This window comes from Lonchura striata, chromosome 5, assembly GCF_046129695.1.
Source record: "Lonchura striata isolate bLonStr1 chromosome 5, bLonStr1.mat, whole genome shotgun sequence".
Lineage (NCBI taxonomy): Eukaryota > Metazoa > Chordata > Aves > Passeriformes > Estrildidae > Lonchura > Lonchura striata.
Window position 1 is genome coordinate 39550804 of NC_134607.1, and position 15011 is coordinate 39565814.

Below are 15011 nucleotides of genomic sequence, written 5' to 3' on the forward strand. Positions count from 1 at the left end.
AGCCATCTGCCCTTTGGCTAATGGTATGGATTACTCTGGGGTGCACAAGTGGGATTTCTTCCGGGTACATCTGAAGTGGACACTGCTTTCCAGGACTCACCTGATGTGCTAAAGTTATGGATGTGTGCTCAGTGCACACTACACAAACACTGAATATGGGATCCTCAGCACCAACTGTGTCATCACTCTGTGGCACTGCAGTAGCTGCTGGTAAACACAGAAATCTTGAGGCCCTGCTCTCTCTTCTTTCAGAGAGCTGTCCCATAGGGGCAGAAGAGCAGTGGCCAGCTGGAGGATTGAAGTTACGCTGCTCCAGGGAACACAGATGCTTTCCACCACCAGAGCATCTGTCACTTATATTTGCTTAATTGCAGAAGTGGTTTTGACACCAAGCAACAGGCAGACTAAATATTTTATTTTGAATGGGCTTAGAGTTGCTATTTTTGACAGATTAAATAACAGAGCCCTTCTTAATTAAAACAAGTGAAATAAAAAGTATTGGCATTTGTATGTGAACATCTGCAGTAGCATTTTTCTTTGTAGTTACTGTGTACTGTGTGACTGTATATGTGACCAGTGCTGATTCTGAGATTAAAAATTATGTAGAGTGTTTGACTCAATGGATTATCTTTCTTTCCTGAGGACTGGAAAGTATTTCTAAATATAAAGAGCAGTAAAATTTGTTGTTCCTTTTCTGTATCTGTTTTCACAGGATATTTGCAATTATTTGGGTACATTAATGAAAAGTTGCCAAGGCAATCAGAGCCAGTGCAGGTGCATGGCACAGCAAGTGAGGGGATTGTGACACAGTGGGGGTGGTTTCTGAGTTGGGGAAACCCCAGGGAAGTGCAGAGACAAGACAGGAACTGGCAGTGTGATGTAGGTGGCACAGCAGTAATGGCAGACACCCCTCTCCCACAAAGAGCAGCCCTAAGGAGCATGACTGATCAGTTTCTTGGTCCTGTCTAAAGTGTTCCATCCCAAATGAACATTGTATTAAGTAATACTTGGAATACTAGTTAACAATGTTTAATGATTTACAAATGACCTACCTTAGTGAAAATTATGTGTGAAATTAAGATGAAAAGTTCTCAAAATACTGAGTCATACAAATCTGAGAGCTACTTTTGACTAAGCACAGGTAGGTTTTTTTTCTGGAAAAGGTGTAATAAAAGGGCAAGATAGTGTTTTTGCCCCTTGAAGAAGACAAAAGGAAAATAACTAAAGTTTGTCTTTCATCTCTTCAGTTGGTCTTGACAGAACTCTTACTATCTGATCATCAAAGGTGTAGCATCACAAAAGATTTAGCAGAGGGTCATGTAACGTCTAAATATCTCCAAAAAATGAGTAGCTCAAAGTCACAAATAAAGGGAAGGTAGTGTTGTGCAGAGAATTGTGTTAAGCCTTTGAATTAAAAACTTCATTTTCTCTGTGTTACAGTTTGAGAAATGAAGTTCCATCACAGACCAGAATCCATATTTGATATACTTTGCCCTGCTGATTTAGACATGAGGAATCATGAGACTCAGATTGGAAAGAGTTCTTGTTTCCCACATTAAATATTTTATGAACATTTATGCATTTATTAGCTTGTCTTTTATCTTTCCAGGGACAAATTCTGGATTTTTCCGGTTTTCACTCAGTACAGAAAAATAACAGACTGATTCCTGAGGGTGTGGCTGGGTGGAGTCAAAGGGATGTGCTGTGAAAGGCTTTGTGGTACTGCCCTGGAGCTGCAAGAGAACGTGGCCTCATGGGCTCTGCTTAGAAGTTCCTGATGAGGGAGGTAGGACATGCTAAACATCAGAAGAGAATGTCTCCAAGCATCGAGGACATACGATCACAGAAGATCATTGTGTTTTCTCTCTACAAGATTTAGGCTGTGATTCTGTCTGCCGTAAGGGAACCACCACCAGTGACTAAAACTGCTCAGGCTTCTGGTCCATGTGGTTGACAATCTTTCATAATGTATAATGTGCTGGATGATAGTTTTAAAGTTGGTCAGTTTGATCAAAGCTTACAGTGGAAGAAATTGTTGTGGAAAGGGGTAGAAGGGAAGATGCATCTGGTTTGGGCCTTGCCAAATTTTTGAGAACCAGATTAGTCTTCTATTGACAAGTGAGCCAGTAGTCTGGATTCAGTTTGGCGTGAGTGATTTGGTTTCACAAATTCAAGACCAAAATCAGTCCTGGTAAGCAAGGAAGCAAGGATTATTATAGAGATACAGTCTAAAAGCTTGCCTGGTTTTTGAGAGATTTTTGGCAGTAAAAGTTTTTCAGTCTCCCTCTTTTTATCCCTCCCCATTTCAGTGTAGCAATGGGGTTGTTAAATAATCACTGGCAGTGATAATTACAGTAGTGACTTTTCTGGACCTACCTCATAATTTTAACTATTCGGTATGCTATTGGTCGAGATAGTGTTTCTTTTCACTCTTAAGGAGTATGCAGTATGTTGTCTTATTGCAACTGAATAGGTGTCCAGGATCCATAATCATTCAACACAGGAAGCTAGAATTAGAAGTGAAATATAAAAGTGTGTTTCCTTTGTGAACTAGAGACAGAAATTGCACTTCTTAATGCCTGTTACAGAGGAGAGTCAGTCCTCTCTTGCCCTTCACCTTGTAGCTTTTCCCCTTCTGTAATGAGGAGAGGTCCTGCCAGCAATGTGGGGCATAGTGTGACAGTGTAGCTCTTTCTCAATAATGTGCATTGCAGAATAAAGGGCAAACTATACTGGGCTAAATATAGCAGGGCAGCTCACACTGGTTTATCCAATACAAGTTACGTCAAGTTAAATGAAATCCACATCTTTTTTCCTTAATCTCCAGGACCCTGTACTTTCACAAGAAGCTAACTGAACTCTAAGCCAAAAAAACTCTATTTATAATAACTCCAAAAGCACGTATTGAATATCTTGCTGTGTTCCAGTATCATAGGTCAAAAATACAACTGAGTACTAATTGTGCTGTTTAATGCAACCATTTTGAAAGTCTATGTCTAACCTTCTTTGTTGGTCTCACATTTTCTTATTCTATTAGCAGCCCATTTTCTGCTCCCTTCCCTCCCTATTTGACATTTCAGAATGAATAACAAAACCATTTTCTAAGTGCATATGCATTTCCTCAAGGAAATCAGGACTTGAGCACACACATCGGTCTTTGCATGCATGCCAACAAAGCATGAATAAAAATAAGCCTGCCTTTGCTTGCCTACATGCCAAAGTTTGATCTTCCATGCTTTAACTCTTGCTCCAAAATGCAAATGTATAATTCAAGAGGACTGAGGCAGAATAGTCTTGAGCATAACTTCTGGGTATATGCTTCCTATAGCAAAATACTCAGATTTAAATTATGGTTTTAAACTTCCTCTGCCCCAGGAGTGGTGATTCCACAGAAAGAGGTCAAAGAAAATCAGGGTGCCTAGTGGCTGGGGGAGTCTGCCTTGACCAGCAGACAAGTGCTGAGGATTGCTTTCTTTTTGGAGAACCTTTCAGGTAAAGTAAGAACATCAACCATGAGATATGAAGGTGAAATAAGTAGGAAAAAACACTTTTGTGTGTCTCAAGAGACTATATGCAAGAGAGAGAACTGTCTTTCCAAAGTAAACTGTTCTGTGTATGTGCCAAAGTGGAGCTTGTAAAAATGTCAGTCAGGTTGAGGTACTGACAGTTGAGATGGTAGCTAAGCAAATGTTTTGGGATAAGAAGGCTTGACTATTGCTTAGGTCTAATTACATTTAATATGCCCATTAATTGGTTTTTACTTGTCTAGGTGCTCATAATTCTTTCAGGGGAAATTGTTAGTATGTCAACCATAGTGTTGCATGTAACTGACTTAATTTATTAAGAACAAAAATAGATGTACCAAGCTAAAGGTGGTAGCATTACATTGTGTCTCATTACATTCTGAAGAAGTGCAGCCCATCATTTCAAAAGAATTATGTTTATGAGTCCAAATGTATTATACTATTGCCTATGTGCATTTATTTTCCCTTCCTCACAGATACAGACAAGGCTGCTGTATTAAAAAAATGCATACAGACTGGTAGCCCGTGACTACTGGTGTACAGATTTTTTTTCCTCTGCTGAATATTGGTCGTGTTTGGAAATGTCATGGAAAATATTCTTCACTTTATTTTACAACACTCAGTAGCTGAAGAAAATGAGATATTATTGCTGTAGAAAAAAAAAAAAAACTGCCACAATTATTTAGCCATGAGCATGCATTCAGATTTTGATATTCCACTATTATAGCACAGTATTGCTGACAGCTATGGCTACTGGAAGAAGCCTTGCTCACCCTTAAATTACCAGCTAAATTTTCCAGTTTCCAGGGAACCAGAAATTCAATCAATCACTGCTGCCAACTCTGTAAGGTATTACCAAATTGCTGCTGGAAATGATGCAGAGGTATTTTGCAGGGATAGCTTAGAAAGATATTTTCTTAAATACTATGTTTCAAACTTGTATGAATTAATCAAATGTATCTTCTGGAATTCTTGTAACATTTATACAGAGGCCTTAATACTTTTGTGGTTCACTCTTCACTGACTTCTCAGAAAAGTCATAAAATTGTTGAAAACTTTTACAAAGGACATCTTAGAAAACACAAAGCAAAATATTTTTGCAATCTCCAGAATTTGCAAAAATTTAATTTTATGCATTGAACATTTTTTTTTTTATGGAGACATGTTTCTGTATGAAAATTAGACTTCACAGTTAGTGTCTTATAGCTCTTACAGCTTAGAAAAATTTTCAAAGGCTCTAATTTCTTTGGTGCTTTAGACAATGTTCTCTCAATTAATTGATTTGAATTTGGCCTAGATCATGCAGGCCTTGGTAGATTTTACTTCTTTCTTACTTAACTGGTTTTCATCTTCAGTGAAAAGTACAGAATGAAGAACTAGAGTGATATACTTCAGCTAATTTTGCAATATGCTTAGTACTAGCTACTAAATTTATTTCCACTAAGGATACAGCTGACTGCTTTCTTTCTTAAATTAAAAGATTTGTTTTTGCACTTAATTTTCTTTAGTCTGTTTTCATCATGGGAAAAGTGCTGATAAAATACTAGTTGACCATTAGAAGACAGATAAAATAGAATGATGCATCTTCATTACTATCGTATTCTCTCTGAACTGTTTTTTCTTCTTCCTTCCAGGACAGTTCTGTTTACTCTGACCTCTGTAGTTGTTCTTGTCATCACTACTGACTGGATCAGCTGGGACAAGCTGAATCGTGGATTTCTGCCAAGTGATGAGGTCTCAAGAGCCTTCTTGGCTTCTTTCATCTTGGTGTTTGACCTTCTTATTGTCATGCAGGTACACTCTCCTAATGTTCCACTCAGGCTGTTGAGGCTGCCTAGTCACTACTTCCTCTAGAGCAAATGGTGTTTAACTAAGGCTACAAAAAGGTAAATAAATGTTTAGTTTGCAATCACTACTAGTAAGGGCATTTTATAACATCATTCTCAGTGACTTTGCAAAAAAGTCCTCTGGCCTTTTATAGTGAAAATATTGCTGATTTCTTTTAGAGTGCTAGGTAAGAACTGCATGACTGCAAATTAGAACGTGTTTTCTGCAAAAATTACATCATGAAAAGAAACAGAAGCCGGTAGTTTTGTAAATTCAAATCTTCTCTTAGGAAGATAAATTCAGATAAAAAAGAAAGAAATACTTCAAAATTTCAAACACCTACAATATTATGTATACACACACAAAGATACTTTAATAGATGAAAATTAGTATTTGCTATTAAGATTCAACTTTTCAATTCTACGTGAATTTTTTTTTTTTACTTGATGACAGGTCCTTGTAGTGTAATGACTTCTGCCTGAAAGCTTAACTGGGGAGATGATTAATTTTAATCTGCCTGGTGTCTGCTCCTTTGAATCCACCTGCTAAGAAATGAGTCTGGGTCACAAGTATGTGGCCATAAACCTTCTTCATTTGAAACTGTGCTCTCCCCTTTGCATCTGTATGTAGTTTGAGCCTTGTGTGAATAATTCACCCGAACCTCTTTGAAAAATTATATCATTTGGGCTGAGGTAAGGAAGAAGAGTATGGAAGACCCATGGCTGCTCATAGTCCTAGACATATTAGACTGTTGAACTGAAGGTCAGCAAAGAATATGAGAAGAACCAATGGGTCCATCCTCTCCAATATATTACTAATTCTGCCAGCAGAGAGTGTTTCTGAGACACTCAGTTCTCTTTAAAAAGCTATCTATTACTTGAGTAATTATCATAGAGGTGACACTGGTGGCACTCAGATTTTATCACTGCTGTACTAGGACTTGAAAGGTGCATAGAATCCTATAGTTCAGTTTTGGTTTCCAATGTCCACCACTGTTCAGTGCTCACTGTGGTTCATGGTTAGAACTGGGAGGATAAGAAAGGAAATGCTGTTTTTCTGATGATACTGCTTTTCTCATAAGGTGCTTTATTTTCTCTACCTTTGAATTTTACATTTTGTTTGATGTTTCAAAAAGATTCAAGAGAATGTATAATAAATTATTGTACTTTACAGAGCTGTAATGAAAGTATGAATGAAAATGCAGGATGTATCAAGCTATACTGAATTTGGTATTGCATGCAGGGTAGAAAAACAGAGCTGTCTTCATATAAAATAACTATTAAACCATCCTTTTGGCTTCGAAAAAAGAAATTCCAATATTTTGCTCTTGGAGCTGCTGAATATAGAGAAAAAACTTATGTGAAACAGCTTGTCCCGAACACTCTTTTATATTTTTCTAGCACAAAGCAAGAGGCTCTTTAAAATTGCATTTCTAAGTGATATTTGTGTGATGGAGTTTTTTACTTGCTTGTAGTTGTCTATTTGGACTGTGAAAATATGTTGGTGTATTTTATTTACAATATATTTCTAGCATTGCTTCTGCAATAATCTCATGTTGAGAGAGCAAAGTATTAAATCACATGGAATCACAGAATGGGCCAGGTTGGAAGGGACCAGAGTGGGGCATCTGCTCCAACCTCCCTGCTCAAGCAGAGTCATCCCAGAGCATACTGCACAGGGTTGTGTCCAGACAGTTCTTGAATACCTCCAGTGAGGGAGATTCCACAATCTCTCTGGAAAATCTGTTCCAGTGCATGGTTACCTGCACAGTAATGAAGTTCTTCCTCATTTTCAGGTGGAACTTCCTGTGTATCAGTTTCTGCCCATTGCCTCTTGTTCTGTTGCTTGGCACCATAGAAAACAGCTCGGCTCCATCCTTTTAACACCTTCCCTTCAGATACTGACAGAGATTGATAAGGTCATCTCTCAGATGTGAACTCAGCAATAAGGGCAGGTGACCAGTGACAAGTTTTTCAGATGAGTCAGGGTAAATGGAAATTCACCTTTAATAAAACTGATGATGGATCCATATATCCATATATCCTGGACTACTTTTGTCAGAATTATGTGGAGTGTTTCATTCCATTCAGAGTATATTGCTCTTCCTAGCAGTTTTTAGACACGCCTGTCAAACAGCATTACAGAAATGGATAACCATTTTGAAGACACATTTGTACTCAGCTAATTGTGCAATGTTTGCTGAAGAATCCTACTGTGGGGGCTGGCTCTGTTGTAGTGTATCTCCTGTGGCCTGCAGATCTCTGAAGGAGAAGAGATAGGTTCAAGTGGGGTGACTTTGGGAGACACCTTTCTGTAGCAAGTAATAGATTTTCCTTCCTGCAGTCTCTCACACAGTAAAGACTTTCCCCGCTTCTTTGTCCTTTCTACATCCTCATCTATCTATGGATTGTGGAAGTGTTCCTTATCAGTACTGATGTAAAACATTTGAAAATAATCCTGGAAAGTGAATTAAAGGACTAGAAAGGAACACTCTTGACCTACAGCTTCACTTTATTTGTACTTAGTATGAAATCCAAGTGACATACCTGAGTATAATCCTAAATACCATTTAACCAAGAAAAGTATAATGTTTCTCATGCCATTATTGGGGCCATGGCATTTCTTAGTAGTGGGTCAGATGTGAATCTCTTTCCTATCCTAGATTTCTTTTCTTGAATCTGCCTCTACAGCTGCTACTTATGGATTTATAGATTTTTGGCTGCATTGAATTCCTCAGTCCTAAAGTGCTGTTTTTTTTGTTTTTTTTTTTTTCCTGAGAGTCACTGCTTTGAATGATATCAAGTATCTCTCCTTTCAATTTTGAACACAGAACAGTAGCTCTCCTGAGCTCACTGCCATCCATCAGGCATCTGTTTTCTCTTAATGTTCCTGTATCATCTCTCTGTGACTGGTAACAAGGGAATGAGTTACTGTGTTCTAAGAGAGACAAGTTAGTGTGGTCCCAGAAATGGCCAGCTCAGGAATAAGCACATAGAAATGGAGTGTCCTACAGAGTGAAATGTCACTGCCTGTCTCCTGGCAGGGAAGTAAGGCTCTGAGTAACCAGAGTAACCTCCACACCTCCTTCACTTTGTTGTTTTCTGAGGATAAGGCAAAGAGAATGGAAATGTATTATTATTACAGTTCAGAGAATGAAATAATGCTTTGGCAATCAAATGGGTTTATTTTAAAGGAAAACACTTTGGAGTTTAATGAAAGTGTAGGTAGTGTTTATATAAAAGGGTGATGAGGGGCAAAAAACATTGATATGTGTAATTAAAACCCAGATGTTTCTGTTGAAATATTTTCAAGATCCAGTAGGATATATAAATTCCTTCTAAAAATCCTTGAAACATTCTTTTGCCCCCTTGCCAGACCCCACTAAAAATTACAAGTTTATTTTTTCAAGACTTTCAGTTATTTGGGGACTAAGAAAAGTATAAGCAAAATAATTTTCTGCTGAGAAAAGGTGGGTGTATTTTGTCCCTTATTGCACATTACCATTACCCTTACCATTTTAACGAGCTGGCTGGTTTTTCTTGCAGTGTTACCATTCTGTGCTTGTCTAGTTTGATAACTGGCACCATCATTTTATGCTGTGGATTTTATTAAACTAGACATGTGAAGCACAGTATTTTAAAGTACATTTCATCTTTTATACTGATTGCAGATGGTTAAATCTTGCTCGGATGCATTATATTTATCTCAGGCATTACAAATCCAACTCCAGTGATTTCTAGCTTCTGTAACTTGGTGTATTTGTGATGACCTGAATCTTCTTGTGCCAATTTATACTGGCTGAGGGCTGAGCCCTTTTTTTAGCTCTGTCACTTAGTTCCTCATTTGCAGAAGAGGAACAACTGTAGTTCTTTTCTTTCACTATTTGTGTGATTGTCTGCTTAAGCCCCCAAGGTGCTCAGTGAAGGAGGCTGACTTGGTACAACTTCTAGTGTAATTAGGCACCAGTCCCAGCTGGAGCCTCATGGCTCTGAGATGACTACACCCAAAATGAATTAGCTGAAAAAGCTTCTCATTTGTCACAGTCATTCCCTTTTACCCTGACAATGGGTACATGCCATACATGTGACACTGAAGCCCTTCTTTGGCAGTGCAGATATTTGCCTGAAATAACAAAGCAGTTGTCTAAAAGTAGACCCAGCATTTTCACATATTGCCCCTGGAAACCAAAATATCCAGGCCCAATTCACAGAAAAACATGCACTTATAGGAACAAGAAAATCTGGAAATTTTTTGCAAGTCTTTCATGGGGCTATTTTAATCTTTAACAGCAAGGAGAGCCTTTTCATACATTCTGCTGTAATCAGTATGTGATAGGCTTTATTATTGCTGGGTGTATGTGCAAGAAATGTTGCATTGTTTCAAAGTATATTGGAGTGATTTATGTTGATGTAACAGTAATAGTGACATTCAGATAATTTCAACTCTCCACAGCAATGCTCTGGAATGTATTATTTGACTGTAGAAATCTGCTTTGTTATGAGTGTTACACAGGTTTTTATGTGAAAATAAAAATTTTGAGATGAGATTGAACAGGTTCAGCTGCTTTCTAAGTGACAGAATTGCTTGCAATTTTTAAAATGCAAGCAGTGAATTAAAAAGAGAGAGATAAATCTCTGTTTGCCACCATTAGACAGAGAACTGCCTTGGCAACACATTTTATGCCTATCCATATCTTACCTTTAGCTAATGGCATATTGAACATACAAGACTTACAGACAGGTTGTACAGAGCATACAGATCCACCTACCAATAATACTGAGTTCAAGTAAGAAGAGGGAGCAAGCATTACTTGGTTGCTCTTAAACAAACCGTAGAGGGGAAAAGAAACAAGAATATGCTTGATATTGTTAGTCTAGCTGAGTTATTTCTAGAAATCTGATTGAATGTCAGATCTTTATACTTCCTCAAAAAGTTTGAAGTATCTCATATGAAACATTAACAAAAAGACAATTACTTTTATTTCCTTTGACTTCTTCTAACATGCTATAAAGCTGCTGGTTTTATTTGTATAACAAAACAGACATATTTAACCACTGAGTCTTGAGATACCAAATGAATTAGATATTTTTGCATCTGCTAGAATCCAAACTTTACTGAGCCCATCAATAAATAATTTGTTTCCATATGTATAGAGGAGGGGAAATACTCCCTAGTGCTTTTAGTGATTTGAAATTATAGGTTGTGATGGTTTCTGAGTTTCAACTACCATTTAATTACTCAGCTATACTGTTTGGCATCATGTCCCTCCCTGTGGGTCATAGGCATTGTGTAAGTGTGGATCATAGGCATTGTGTAGCTTGGCCAGTCAACCAGGTTTCTAGTTTCCAACAGGTCAAAAGCTAAAAATTCCTTCTTCTGGAATCTGACCATGTTTGCTTCTCTGTCATGTAATGATTTTTAGGCAAAGGAGATTCCCCAGAATAACACCAGGTCTGACAGATAGATTGGGCACCAGCACTACATAACACAGTGTAATTTCTGTGTTTCCCACTGGAGCAGCAAAACAACAAAATCAATATGCCTATAGAGTCTCCCAAATAGTCTCAGTAGTGTCCAGCAGTTGGCTTTGCCTTGGCTGGTCCCCATATAATTAACCTTTTCTTTATCTCTTCCTAGTACCCAGATAGTATTTTGCAATATAATTTTTCATTAAGATTCCTTAGAGCCTTGCCTGAGCCAATGGGTGCTGTCAACACGACATTGCTCTTATTGAAATGGTACAAGCAGGGACAAAGGTGATGTTGCTCAAACTTGGAAAGAGCTGTAGTTTTCACTTCACCCTTCCCAACACTTTTTTGAATGCTGCAGTAGCCAGTAATGCTGAACTTGTCTTGATACCTCTAATACCAGAATGACACAGCCTCGAGTAGTGTGTGATGGTGCCATGTGCTTTCATCTCCCACTTCATTAGCAGAGAGGGCAGCCACAGGCACAGAGGGGACTATCCATTAGCAACCAATGCATGGTGTGCTGTCAGAGCCTCTGAAATCAGTCACAGCAGGCATGGAATCCATTTCTCCCTGGATGAAAATAGCTGAATTGAAGAGCCACTTTCAGGGCTGGCTCTGGGGAAGGTGCTGTGTGTCCTTAAGGCAGGCTGATGCTGGGAGTGGTTTGAAACACTTATGGGGGCCATAAGGGAGAAAGAAGCCCAGGCCCAGGAGTCATGGTGGCAGCTCCAAGCCTGGCCACCTCCAGCTCATAGCAGACATTTGCAAGCAGTTTCCTGTATCTGCATTAAGATCATGGTGGTAGCAGGATAGTCATGCTGCACAGGGTAGCATGTCAGCAGAGAGAAAGATTGGGAATTGGCTTTATCCCCTGCAATAGTCTCCCTCCATCCAACAGCACTGTACAGTGCACCAGAGGCACAGGGGGAGGCATAGACCAGAGGCAGTTGCTGGTGGTGGTGCCCCACTCCCAGGGAAGTATTCATGGTTTCAGTGACCCAGCCTTGGCAGGGCTGCTTTGCTTCTGTGGCCAGCCAAATTTGGCCATCACTTCAAGAAGCTTTTACTCTGTTCTGGCCAACTCTGTTGTTTCCATCTCTTTTTCAAGAATCACAGAAGCCTCTGGAGTACTGTACTTCTCAGTGAATTCATGGCTTGCACCCCTGCCAGCATTAATTTAGTGATACAATAAGTCAGAAGACTGCACTGTAGTTGTTCTGACTGGTAATGGTCATTTTTTCTGTGATTTTATTTCATCTTTCAGCAGAGACATTGAAGCTCTTTCATTCATATAAACCCAGTTTTGATTTCACTCTCCATCAGTTCTCGCTGAGCTTTGCTGTGATGTTTCCTGCATCACATACCACACAAGGAATTAAATGATGGAAATTTGTGGCTAGGTAATCCATTCTATTGCCTGTAGATGAAAATGAGAAAACTGTTTACATCCCTTTCTAATGTATCTCACCATGGATTTAAGGGTATAATCCCATAATCTTTCTTGGATGGCTCTATACTTTTAGTTTCGCTCAGATGGTTTTTGGACTTGACTATATACAATGTGCAGCATGCATTTGGTCTATAATGAAATTTCATTCCAGTTCAGAACTGTGTGCCTAAAGTGGAGAAACAACTCTCAACAGCAGCACTGATCCCATGTATAGCACACAATCTGTTAAGGAGTAGGTGGCAGAAAAGAAGTGATTAAGTGATCTGCTTTATCAGGCAGCTAGTTAAGAGGAAACCAAGAAGATTGTTGTTCCATGTCAGGAGTGCGAGTGTACATTTTTATAGCCTTGATTTGGCCCAGTTTTTGCAGACTGTGTGTTGGAGAAACCTGCCCAGACTTCTGAGACTGTGCCGGGTGACATTTCTGAAGGCAGCTGCTTGGTGGTGCCCCAGCAATCTGCAACCTCCCAGACAAGAACTGCAGCATGTTTTTTTGGCTCTAAGTTGCGCTTTTATTCTGACCCTAAGTTGAAAAGCACTAGCTACATCTTCTGAATGAATGTTAAATACCCTTGGGCATGTTTTTGGCTTCTGGGCCAGACAATTACTGTACTAATCTAAATTTCACAAACTTCCTGTTCCTCAAGGTCAGGCTGCAAAGATTTTCATATCTGGACAATGTGCTCTAAATACAGGGGATTAGAGAAAGAAAAGCATCACACCAACAAGCCTAATATCAGAAATGAGCAGATTGTAATTTAAGCAAGACGAATACAGTGACATATAAAAAATGGTGTTGAAAATGTGACAATACTGAAGCTGCAGAATCATGCATTCAGGAATTAGGAGATGTCAGAATTAAGTCACCAGTACAAATTTTCACCCCTATTTTGTCTGTGCATTGTGATACCATCTTTAATTATCTATTCACATTCCATTTTTCCACAGGACCTCTCACTTGCTGCACTGGATGAATGGTGTTCACTTAATGAGAAGCTATTCGATATTTTGGTTTACCTTTTCTGTGCAGCCTGTGGCCCCAGGCCTTGCTTACTGCACATGATTGGAACCTTGCTGTGAAGATGAAATCATTCATTTCCTTGTGGACTTTTTTTGTGACACTCATTGCTGTATTTCCTAAGGGCTTCTCAAGCATTAATATATTTATCTTCACAATAGCCTTCACAACAGGAGTATTATTGTCCATTATTGTCCACATTTCATACTGAGGCACAAAGAAATTAAAGTCAAAGGGCCCCTAATTTGAGATGTCTGATGACATTATTATGAAAATTCATATTATTACCCATCTCTTATCTGAGCAGTTACCTAATTGAGTGAGGAGAATCTAGCATATTATTTCATTAGTAACAGACAGAGCCACCTATTTACTTATATGTTATTATACTGGCAGCCCTATTTCTCTTGTAGCATTCAAACTATTTTAAAAGCAGTTTCTTTGCTTGTTTTGAATGATGCCTATAACTGTGTCAAATATATAGCTCCATAAAAAGTCTGATTACTGTTTTATGCTGATCTTAAAGGAGTACAGTGCTATCCTATCTGGACAGTGCCATGCATTACAGGACCTTTGTTCTCCCCACGAATATTGTGTCAACCCTTCCTCTTCCCAGTGGTGATATATTCAGGTCCAGCTCTTGTTGGTTTCAATACCAGCCATGGACACTTGTCACTGGTACAAATCTAAGCATAGGTAGGGTCGGGAGGCAATCCTATAGGAAAAAAAATAGTTTGGTTCTAGAAATTCACTTGGTGTCTCTTAGATGTCTCATAGCCTCATAGCAGAGTAGGTTGAGAGATGTGTCACAGCAGAGCTGGTCAAATTCTGTTTCTCCTAGCAGCAATGACTTCTGTAACAGGAGGCAAATGTTTTCACATCTGCTGCTACCCTCTCTTCCCACACATTTTCCAGCTTGTGCAGCAGATGCAGAGTTCAGGAGAACTACAGGAGTCTCTGTCACTATATATTTCCACCTCACAATCATAACTTAGATACTCCTTAATGAAAAACGTTGTTTCTTCTGGAACAAATTCTGTGTGATGCAGTAATTAAGAAAGGCTTGTACCATGCCTACCCACAAGGTACAGATAACCTTAGTCTGACATCTAGTTCTTGAGTCTTTACCATTGAAATTTTCAGGCAGATGCCTTAATGCAGGACTTTCTGTGTGCACAAATCTGATATTTTTTTACAAAAAGATAGCAATCTCAAAATCAAAAGCCTGCCATATGAATGCAATGTGTCTTATCAGGTACTGGAACTCTTACCTCCCCTGCAGGGATGTTTGCCATGTGAGCAACTGCTAATAGCAGTGTCTGCTTTTTCTTCCAATGAGACAGTTCATAAAAAAGAAGATAAATATACTTTGCCTCTGGACTTCACATTTACTTGTTAACAGCAGAGGGTGGTAATAATTGGAGGCATGAAGATCACTCTAAACTCCAGAGCCAATGAGGTACTGACACTTTCTGATCATATGCCCCAAGTGTGGCTTTTTCCTTCCTGTCACTTCCAAATCCTCTCTCTGTGTCTCCTTTTTTGCCCCGATCCTGCGTTCTCCTCATGTCCGGTTCTGTGACATATCCCATTATTTATATCCAATTCCAGCTTTAAGTCTTTATGTCTCTCATTTCTAGGCTCCATATTTAGTGAATCTGACTCATCTACCCTGCAGCTGCTGTTCAAACCAGAATCACTTCTTGTCTCCCTTCCACCTCT

The 15011-nt window shown here is 39.0% G+C and overlaps 1 protein-coding gene across 3 annotated transcripts in view; it reads left to right on the top strand.

Annotated features, from left to right (window-relative positions):
- Positions 1 to 15011, top strand: part of TMEM117 (transmembrane protein 117) — a 178323-nt gene that overhangs the window by 138871 nt on the left and 24441 nt on the right. For all 3 annotated transcript variants that reach the window (XM_021545319.2, XM_021545320.3, XM_077783484.1), the window contains exon 6: positions 5159 to 5318. In XM_021545319.2, the coding sequence (XP_021400994.1) occupies positions 5159 to 5318 (160 nt within the window). The remainder of the gene's footprint in view (positions 1 to 5158; positions 5319 to 15011) is intronic.